The sequence below is a fragment of the Etheostoma spectabile genome, chromosome 1 (genome assembly GCF_008692095.1).
Source record: "Etheostoma spectabile isolate EspeVRDwgs_2016 chromosome 1, UIUC_Espe_1.0, whole genome shotgun sequence".
Classification (NCBI taxonomy): Eukaryota; Metazoa; Chordata; class Actinopteri; order Perciformes; family Percidae; genus Etheostoma; species Etheostoma spectabile.
Genome location: NC_045733.1, coordinates 24533080 through 24544291, shown reverse-complemented (window position 1 = coordinate 24544291; position 11212 = coordinate 24533080). Strand labels below are relative to the sequence as shown.

General features: G+C 39.0%; 1 protein-coding gene across 1 annotated transcript in view; it reads left to right on the top strand.

Annotated features, from left to right (window-relative positions):
• The window catches only part of loxl1 (lysyl oxidase-like 1), a 16358-nt gene that overhangs the window by 1225 nt on the left and 3921 nt on the right, over positions 1-11212 (top strand). The window contains exons 1-5 of the mRNA XM_032516852.1: positions 1-431; positions 4772-4880; positions 5750-5887; positions 10398-10554; positions 10794-10889. The exon at positions 1-431 is cut by the window's left edge and continues 1225 nt beyond it. Coding sequence (XP_032372743.1) covers positions 1-431; positions 4772-4880; positions 5750-5887; positions 10398-10554; positions 10794-10889 — 931 coding nt within the window. The remainder of the gene's footprint in view (positions 432-4771; positions 4881-5749; positions 5888-10397; positions 10555-10793; positions 10890-11212) is intronic.

Here is an 11212-nt window from a genome sequence, read left to right as displayed (position 1 = left end):
GGCAGGGTTTGGAGGTGGTCTGGCCCCAGTGCTCCCAGGCTCTCCCTCTGATTTTACTGACGATGGCTACCGTTACTACCAGTCTTATGGCTATGGTCCCAATCCTGTGGTGCCTGCCCGTGCTGCCCAACCACCATTTGCAGATGGTCTCGACCGCAGATACACCCACAGTCTCTTTAACGGGGACACTGCTCCTGCCATCCCTGCTGCCCCTGCCCCTGATGCCAACCAGGCAGCTCCCGTAATAGTGGACAGGACAGGACCAGCTGGTCAACCACAAGTCAGGAGCCCCCAGTATGAGCAGTTTCCACCATATGGAAGACCCCAGCCTCCTTTCCTGCAGCCCATTCCTCCAGGCAGATATTCTCCCAACTCCGGCCTTGAGAACCCCGGCATGAATGTTGGGAGTGTGTACCGACCAGAACAGAGAGGTATGGTAAGCTTTTTGTTTTGTGAACATGTATCCTTTATTTAAATCTGTATAATATTAGGAGAGGCTTTGACACATGGGTGGGATGGCAGATTTGGAGCAATATGTTTGGTTTTCAAGAAAATTTAAGGGCACTCAAATTTTACAAATGTTCAGTGGAAACAGGAAACATGTTCACTTTTAGGCATTCACCCAAAGGTACTTCTGTCTTTGATCTGATTTCTGTTATTGCTGGACATATGAATTTGAAATATGTAAAACCCAGGGGAGTAGAGCACTCACAACCCCTTCAGTACACAATAATGTTGTTTTTTACAACATTCTTCTTTCAAGTTGCAAATATCTGGAGTAGTTAGAATGAAATAACTGCTTAAAATGTAGTATAAAATATATTTTTGTTAGTTTACAAACAATGCAAAGTACATAAGGACACAAGGTTCATCTTTTTCCACTTGTATGGTTATTGAAACCAGGTGTTGAGCAAGCCTTGCCAATAAACAGAGAGCACACACAAGAACCACTGTTTTGTGTGGGGAGTTCTGTTGTATACTCTGTGTGTGGAGTTAGGTAATAGTGGTGGTGACCTCAAAGGGGGTCTTGTGACATGGGGTGTTGGTGGGCTGTGGCTGCCTCCTGGGCTTGAGGACAGGAGAGAGGAAACAAGGGAGGGGGATACTGTACTTCACCACTCCCCGAGGGGGATGGAGTGTATGGAAAGTCCCTGAAACACATGGGGTCCATTGCCTCAGCTACAGGAAATCAAAGAAATATTTAGTCAGAGTTCTTAGGGGAAGATTGAGTGTCAAAAGTGCAATACCCTGGCCTAAAAATATATATTTTCATAACATATCACTGTACTACGGAGGAAGAGGTTTCTCTTGAGCATTGTTAACGCTTAGGAAAACATGACTTAGCTAAATGCAAACATGTTAAGTTTTTCTATGTTCTGACCACCAGAGGCTGTGTCTGGTCTAAGCTGAGAGGAGAAAAAATCCTCCAACGAGATTCCAGCTCTTAATAATGCAGATTTACCTTTGTTTTACTCAATGATCTGCCTTACTGTGCAGCAGTCTCTTTAGCGTGCTGCGTGCCTTGAATTCATCATCCATTAGCTAGTCTAGTGCTTGGAGCAATTTCTACAGCACAAAAAGCCAACATGTGTGCAGATACCTTAGTGCTCCCAGTATCATCATGATCAAGGTTCAGCCAATGGGGGACATTAGCCTGTTAAAGTACCGTAGAACCTATTGTGATCTACTAGTTTAAAATGTACTTAAAACTAAAGTCAGCAGACACGCATATTTATTAACCATATATATTTCTTATTTAACACCCTTTTTGAAGGCAATGTTGTGTCGTAACAGAGGCTGTAAAGTACATAAGATACACTGATATATCAAAATAAACATATATTTCAATGAGCTGGCTAGAGATTCTTAATAAGGTTCTTAAAATTTAAATATATATTATCCAATGTGGTCAGTAAAAATATACCCAAGGAGGGAATAGGTATAAGGCCATAATATAAGTTTCAGTGCAGAACCACTTTCCAGTTATTTCTTTTAACTGTCGAATTGTTGAACAGACAAGTTGTTCCCAGAATCACACTCTGAATAGGGCTTGACCCACAGCCAAAGCTACAAGGGGTTGGCAGTAGAAGCAAAGTGTTGTATAAAGAGAGCAAGAATATTACACAGCACACTGTATATACTATTTTCAAAGAGATCAGTAAAAAAAGTTTGCATATTGTCCCCACTATACCCATTGCTATTTAATCTCACTCTTGCTTGCTCTCATATTCCCTGACGAAGCCACAAGCAGTCATGTGTAGGAATCATTAGACTAATTAATTCATTAAGGCAGCTGCAAGGCAGTGCTGCAGTTATTTCACTCATTAGCTTAAACATGATATCTTCAAATTAAGAGAACAGGTTTTAGCATCTCACTTTTACTGAAATAAATCCGTAATATACTGACCACCAGAAGTAAAATGGTTGATTACCATGAAAATAGATAAGATGTAATAACAAGAGAAAACAGAATAATAAACAAACTGGCAAGATAAACTGTAATAAACTTTATACTGAATACAATCATCAAATGACGTGGTGATTTTCATTTTAAAATGACCTCAATAAATTTCAAGTATTCCAATCTGCAGTTGCCCTGCAGCTAACAGTCTAGCCCTCATGTCTTTTATTATGCTATATTAGATGGTATAAAAACCATGGCAAGATTCAGTTTCTTTTCTCCGCGGCCCACTTAGAGTTTAATGTGATGTGGCTTTGTCACATGCTGTTGAGAGCTGATCAGCTTTGGCTTTTCAATACACTTTATCCCTCTAAAAGGGACCCAATTTCATATTTCAAAAGATTAGGAGGCAGAAAACAAAGCTTTCCTTGGGTGAGGAGGAAAATTGGGTTGAGAGTGCTGTTGGAAAACTGCATCTCACACTGATCTTACAGTATTAACATGGTCTTCCCCAGGTAGCTTCCCCCTGTCCTTCACGTCTGCCTCGGAGAGAGCTGTCATATAGGATGTTTGCACAATGCCCACAAAGGCAAAGTCCTTACTTAAATTTGCACCTGGGGAGGGAGGACTCACTTGGATGTTAAACTGGACAAATAGAAAATAGCAAACTTCCTATCTGGTTTCCATTAACAGACCATTGCAGAAATTAAAAGACATTATATCATCTATTTTTATTTTTGTGGCTTAATCTTGCTGCAACAGAAATGATTGGATGTGCATAATTGTTGTTATTTTATTAACACTTCCAGGCTAAGAGGTCAGATAGTTTGACTTTCAGTTGCTTAAACAAGCTCACATTTCAGGGTGTCTGGCCTTTGTGATCTAAACCGAGAAGGGTGATAAGCTATGCCACAGACTCTTGCTGGCAGTGGCCTTCACTGAGAACAGGATGAAGTCAGGCCTGCTTATTTATTTATTTTACTTGTTACTCAGGTTTTCTGACAGGCTTGAACAGTGACCCACTTTAAAAACAGAACTGGCGTGAGACAGAGGTGTCAAAAGTATTCACATTTATTACTCAAGTAGAAGTATAGCTACTAGGGTTTATGTAGAAGTTGAAGTTTCTACTCAAGTAAAAGTGTAAAAGTACTGGTTTCAAAACTACCTAAAGTATAAAAGCAAAAGTCCTGTAAAGGGAAAACCACAATTTGTGTCATATGCAGGTGCGATTGATCGCGTCCAAACCAATAGGGTGTTGTAATGGTAAATGTTTATACTTCTCATCCAAACACGATCAAATTCACTCTATCCAGAAGGCGCGATTTATCTGGATAGGTTTAAGTTTTTTTTGGTGTTCATTTATTTATTTTTAACATTGACAAGCTGGAAGGAAAACCAGCCAAACTGAAATAGGAGTAACAAGGTTATTTTTTGAAATTTAAGAAGTAGAAAGTACAGATAATTGCGTGAAAATGTAAAGAGTAGAAGTAAATAGTCTGCTGTAAAATAATTACTCCAGTAAAATATAGACACCCAGAATTTCTACTTAAAGTAACAAAGTATTTGTACTTTGTTACTTGACACCTCTGGTGTGAGATCACTGTTGTTCTTGCCCTGGCATTCACGTTCTCCCTCTCTGTGTCTCTGTCTGGCTCTCTTGTTGTATCTCTGTGCACCTTTGCCTTCCCTCATCTCTTCATCTCTGTCACTTGTTTGCAGAATCTAAAGTATGAAAAACACAAGCTGCATTGCAACAAGCTCCCCTGTGATACTGTAGCTCAGATATTTCCAAGTTTAGCCTTATCCCCAACAGATATAACAAGTCATTCTACATTCACTATATTAAAGGTTAAGCTGAAGTGACACATTCTAGTTAAGATCAGTGCACATAGAAGGTCACATCACATTAGCCAAGAAGGCATGACATTTTTGGTATTAAAAAAAATCCCGTTTACGTCTCTGTGCTCTCTCACCTTAAAGTCAACCTTGTTCAACCGGCCTATGGAGCAAAAGTGTCTCATTAGAAAATCATGATAATAATCTGGAATGCCCAATAACTAGTGGTCGAAGGCTCTCTCTTGAGAGACCCAGTCTTGAAATGTAGTCCCTGTGGCTGCATGTTTGCCTATCATATTCTCCAATCACCACTAGCATAATAACCAGGTAATAAAAAGTTGATGACAAATATGCTAAAGAGTTCCTATGTTTCTGTGGTTTATGCCGGCACTGATGGGAAGGAAATACATTTGTAGAGCTCAAAAGGTGACTACACTTGATAACAATGTATGTGCTGGGTATTATCATGTTTAAGTCTAAAACCTCCCTCCCTTTGACTAATCCTATAAGTAATTCTATTGTCTATTATTTCAGGCTTGCCTGACCTGGTTCCTGATCCCAACTATGTTCAGGCTTCCACATATATCCAAAGAGCCCACATGTATTCTCTCCGCTGTGCTGCGGAAGAAAAATGTCTCTCAAGGTAAACCCAATTGTGGATGTCCTTTGCTGACTTGTGTTTATTTAAGTATTTATTCTCCTTTTCAGTAGGTTCATTCTAATGTCACAGTATCAAACATGTCCTTGCCCCAATGGGTTCTGTTTTCATGTTAATGTTTTTATGTTAATGAAAAAAAAAATCAATTTAATGGTAGCTGCGATATCTTAAAAGGTAGCTTGTCGGCTCAGTGGTTAGCACATTTCAAAGACATTCAATTGTGGTATATTAGAAACAATAAAAGATTTCCTGACTCAGTGTATCATTCTTATATCCTTATCTTATACTGTTGTTAGTTTCATTTCTTTGTGTTGGTGGATAGCATCCCCTGAGCACCAGGCCTGGGCCCTCTGACTTTCTTTGCACTAAAGACACTATTGAAATGATGTTTGCTGTCCCCATGGCTGCTCTATTTGCCCTATTCCCAACACAAGCACAGCCATCCCTCAAAGCCCTTTCATATCCTGTCTGACTTTGCTGCAATCACCGACAGATGGGTTGTTGTAATTTGCCATACACTCCAATGTCAACAACAAGCCATAAGATGAATGATTTAGATCCTCAGTGCTATTGTGAACTCGAGGTTGTTCCTCCTTTTTCACAGAAAAAAGTGAATCGTGCAACAGAATGTTTCCTCTCCCCATATGGAAACTGTGTTTGGAGAGATGATTGTAATCTGTAGAATGAATTATTTAGTAGATGCTTCTGTCTCCAAGCCCTTCCAGTCTGGCTCTTATTTTTATTTTTTTGTCTTAGTTATGAGAAACAGACATGCCAACATTCTTTTTGCAGGGTTAGGGTTAGTGCAGTTTCTCTTACTGTTTTTTGTCTTAATGTTTGTGTCCGCTATTCAGCTCCGCCTATGGCCCCGAGATCACTGACTATGATGTAAGGGTCCTGCTACGGTTCCCACAGAGGGTGAAGAATAAGGGGACTGCCGACTTCATGCCTAACAGGCCACGTCATACCTGGGAGTGGCATAGCTGTCATCAGTAAGTACCTAATAAAAAACATATTTCACCTAATCACATGATTATGCTTTACTGATCACAATATTCATTGTTGCGGTAACCAGGGAGCTTGTGAGCAAGCTTCTTTATGTCAATCTGAATTTATTCTTACTAAGTGTATTTATTTATTTATTTATTTACATGAATAATGTCTGTACACATAGACTGGTATATGTTGATCACATTACCCATAAAACGGTTCTTGCAATTTTACAAAATAGATAGATCTGGTTGTTAGTTTTGCTTGTAAGATTCTAAAGGTTTTAAAATTCCTCATCTAGCTTTTGAATCATAATATTCCATGACTAATACTTATTTAATGTATGGAACCATGATGGATGGTGATCCATGATGCATGTCCTGGGCCTTTCAGGATGAGACACCGAGTCAAAACAAGTAAATTTAATTTTTACATATAGCCCAATATCACAAATTTTATCAAGCACATTTTTTACTGTGTTTCTCAGTGGGCATATTTTAGTTGATTAAGCAAGTCAGTTGTGGCTCTGAGGGACTGCTGATGAGGTGATTTTGGGTGTATTGTCAGAATTTTATGACATTATAGTCCATAGACTGGCTTTTATCTCACTTTTTGCAAGTTCGCCCTCTGAAGCTAGTGCCAGGCTCTGCTGCTCTGCTTTACTATCCTCATCTTAGAGGAATGTTGACTGGCCATTAGGAGATTGGCAGTGTTGTTGCTGTCTGACATCCGTCTGCATTTACACAGTGGTTCCCATGAGGCAGAAAGCCAAGACAATAATTCCACTGGCTGTGTGATCAGAATGACAAATCCATCAATTTTTCTTGTCAATTTGTGACGCCAGATCACACAGCTGCTAAAGTATGATGGCATGGATATGGGTTACTGGGATAGAGTGTTTCTTAACAAAGAAATCTCTGTAGGGGATGAACATCCCTAGGCCAGATTCTCACAATAAACTTTGCTGCCCTACATTTCAGTTCTGTTGAAAATGCTGTGTAGTTGACAGTTCTGCTTTTTATTACATTCACCCCTATCTTTCTCACTGGAGAATTAGAAGAAGGGAAGGGAACAGCATCCTCTTGGGTATCATGGTGTTGTAAAAATGTTGGAATTCTCTATGTTATTTTTTATTTTTTAAATTGAGGACACAGAAATTTTATTTGGTAGCTATTAATAGATTTCTTCAACTTCTGCTTTTTTGTCGCAGTCCCTTACGTCAGTCATGGCCAAATGAAGCTTCGTAAACCAGTGTCTTTATTTTCTGAGCCCACTAGATGGCACTCTTGGTTTTAAGAGAAAGGCCTAAGGCATTACAATTCAGTATATTCTAAACCAATTGTTGAACAGTGAGTGCACAAAGAAAATAAAGACACTGGTTCACAAAGCTTCATTCGGCAATCACAACCTTATGGTACAACTTTATTAAAGAGTGGGATCATAGCTGCTGTTTATGCAGTTGCTTGGATGTATGTCTTCATATCTTGTTTGCATTTTGTGGAAGGCAAATGTCAGGCCACTGCTAAATAGTTTTCAAAGAACATACTGTAATTTTCTGTGTTTAACAACCCAAGCTGTGATCTGAGAAACCCTCAAAGTCTTGTTTGTTGCAACACAAGTGGAGAGTGACTCATGACTTTGAACAAGGATTGAAATGTTTCGCAAATTACGATTACAAATTCTTCTTCTCAAATCCTATATCTGTCCTTCCAACACTACATTCTCTATAGTTGACAGTGAGTGAGGTGATCCAGTAATCTGAGGAGGCAGGGGACCCTTCCAGGCACCTCGCCATCCAGCCCCTCCCACTCTCAATCTTTTTCTCTGCTTCCCGCACTCTTTCTTTCTATTTAACACGCAAACACATGCACACATACACGCATGCGCACTCCAGATAATCATCTCAAGACTGCCACTGAAATGAATGGCAGTTTCTGGAACACAAACAAAGACTGTGCTTCAACCTTCCACCTCCCCCCCCAACCCCACATACCACCACCAACACCCCCGCCCTGGTTTATACACGTGTGAATACACTCAAACATTGCACAAAATTGCCTGTGTGCCCCACATACAATAAGCCTGTAAACACACTCGGGCCATAACGATTTGCATGTCAACGGAGACAGAAGAGTAATTTATGGCAATAATCACAAAAGATAGTGTTCATCAGCAGATAATGACTGACAGGTTTCTACCTGAGAGCAGCTCATAATTGGGTGCCTCTCCTATGGAAAGAATGAGTCCTTGAATGGTCACTTGCTTCGTTAGTGGAAAGTACCCACGTTCCCTTCCAAGTCATCCTTCAATCTTTAATGACTGTTCCAGTAAAAGCTGTTGCTATGTTGAAATATGGACCATGAAGTAAGGCGAAAGGAAAATATTTATATAGTCTGACTTCGTCCGAATGTAGATCCAATGCTTACCTCACCTGCTACAGCAACTAAAGTCAACACCAATTAAATATATTGTGTGGCGCAATTTAAGAATCAAAGGATAATGGAAATAAATGCTTGCAATAACGGCTGGTAATTTCAGGTGGGTGTTCCCTTTAGGATCATAGTCATTTTGATGTAGGCCATTTTGTATCTGAAAGAATCAAAGTGCAGCTATTAACAGTTTGAAAGGTTTTTCTTTAAAATCTAATCCATAGTATGATGGATTGAAAACAGTTATACCTTGTCAGCTCTCAAGTTTTATCTGAATTCTAGGAATAGTTATTTGGCTAATCTTTGTGTGATTTTTATCATGAGGAACTTTGGTAACATGAAAATAAAAATACCTCTCATGTAATCTCTTATGTCCAACATAAGAGCTATTGTTCCCCCAAAAAAGGCAGGTAGAGCAACTACACAATGCACAACAAAAATAACATAATAACCTAATAACATTATCCTACATGCCTTGTTGCCACACTGAATGAAGGTTTAAATTTAGCCATGCAATCCCCATATTTTATTTACAATGACTCCCAGTTATTTGGTACAATTGCTTATATATAAGGTTTATCATGCTCAGCTTTTGTGGAGATTTTGTCAAAGTTGATTCAACTCATTTGGGACAAAGTACTGTAGTTTGTTATGGTATTCAATTTTGTTTTGTTATTGTTGGTACACAATCATATGTGTCGTAGACAAAAAACAAAATGTATTTTGTCAGTATGGGTTTAACAAAATCTAAAACATGTATATGAGACAATACAATGCAATACACACATTTTCCAAAATAGGTTTGTTAAACACCTCTCTGAGCTTAGGTAGAGTTTATTGCGAAGCTGCTGCATTAGATTGCAATACATTTAGCTACTTGTGCACAGAAAAGTGTACACACTGTAGGCACGTTGCTATCTTAGTTATACAGTCCAGAACGTTTGCTGCTAACTAACTGTATTTGTTGTTCCTGTTACAAATGACGTCATGTCTGGACACGTTACAGTCGTGCTTCATGTTCAGCTGTGCTCCACGGCCACTGCCATAGTCACATCCTGCTCATATTTGTGCCACCATATACCAGTCCAAGTTGAATGTCAGCCCTTTCTATGCGCTATGGAAAAGCATATAGTTATCTAATGGAAGGGTATTTTTTTGCTGTATGTTGACTTCTGCACTTTGGAACAACACAATATGGTTCTCCTTTGGCCTTACTATGTGCCCACAAGTTTACAGCGAAATCATGACATCATCAAAACACTGAATAGCCCGTATATATATATATATATATATATATATATATATATATATATATATAACAATATTCTTATAATGTGACAAAAGTCATCAGGCTTGTGATAAGTAAATGGCATCCTGGGTCACTTTGATATTTGGGATAGGTCCAAGTCACACAACAGTTAATATTACAGATGATTTCAAATGGACCAACATTTTGACAGAGTCCCTTGGTTCATATCCCAGTTCAGTTGAGATGATCAGTGCCCATGTGCATCCAGGCTTTTCTAAGCTGCTAAAGCTGTGCAAAGAAACACACTGCAACCAGCACACAAATACACGCATGCTGTGATACACACACACAGATATCTGCATGTACTGTACACATGAAAATAAACACACACACACACACACACACATACACAGAGGTGTTGTGTTCACACACACAAACACCTCTGATCTTGCTGACTGATAGAAGCTAATTAACAACATTCATACTTCATTAGGGTGTTAATGTCGTGCTTCAGAAACACTTTATTGTTGCCATTAATTAGTATCCATTGTCCTTTGATACTTTATGATGTGTCAAGTCAAGGCGTCATCTTTGTTGTTTGTCTTTAAAGTCACACTTTATCTTGGATAAGCTAAATTGAAACAAAATGGCAATGTAATTAACAAACTTAATAATAAAATACTGAAAATGGGTGCTGCTTAGACACTGCTTCTTAGGCAAACATGGCGTTACAAAAAACACTAAAATAAAATGTAACTCTTTGATTGCCCACTTTAACTAAGACGTTTATTTTCACTATTCACTATATTCAAAGTCTTTTGCTTGTTCTGACAGGCACTACCACAGCATGGATGAGTTCAGCCACTATGATTTACTGGAGGTCAGCACTGGCCGTAAAGTGGCAGAGGGACACAAGGCTAGCTTTTGTCTGGAGGACACCACCTGTGACTTTGGTCACCTGAAGCGATATGCATGTACCACTCACACTCAGGTAACACAGCAAACAAAAACATGAAATATTATTTTCATCTTCATTTAGTGGTCACCAGAAATACTCTTAGGTTGTCTTGATTGTTACATAACAGCTGGTTTTTATTCCTTGGATCGCCTAATGTTTATTGTAACATCTTAACTTTTTGACCGCTGACTTAAAATTGCAAGTTTTTTGTTTTGTTTTTATCTTGGATTAGTATTCCTTACGAGCGTCTCTCCTCCCTTCTGTTTCTTCAGGGTCTAAGCCCCGGCTGCTACGATACATACAATGCGGATATTGACTGCCAGTGGATCGATATCACCGACATCAAGCCTGGAAACTACATACTAAAGGTAGAAGTCAAGTGAGAATATGTGGAATGTTTGTGGACAGAGCAAGGTCACATTTCATGGAAGAGTGTGAAGGTTTAGGTCACTAAAGCACATCATCTGGGTTATAAAAGAGTTATAAAGTAACTGAAGTTTTCTACTTCTTTTGGTGTGCAAGCACTTCATGTCTCAGTGGCACTGGTTTCCCAACCATCTCATTTTCTATTTTTCATGCATATTTTATTTTGTGACTGCAAGATGTACACACAAAACATCGATACATGATCGTGTTCAGTGTAATCCATCCCAAACACCTTCTTTCTTGACCCATTAGCTGTTTCATTATA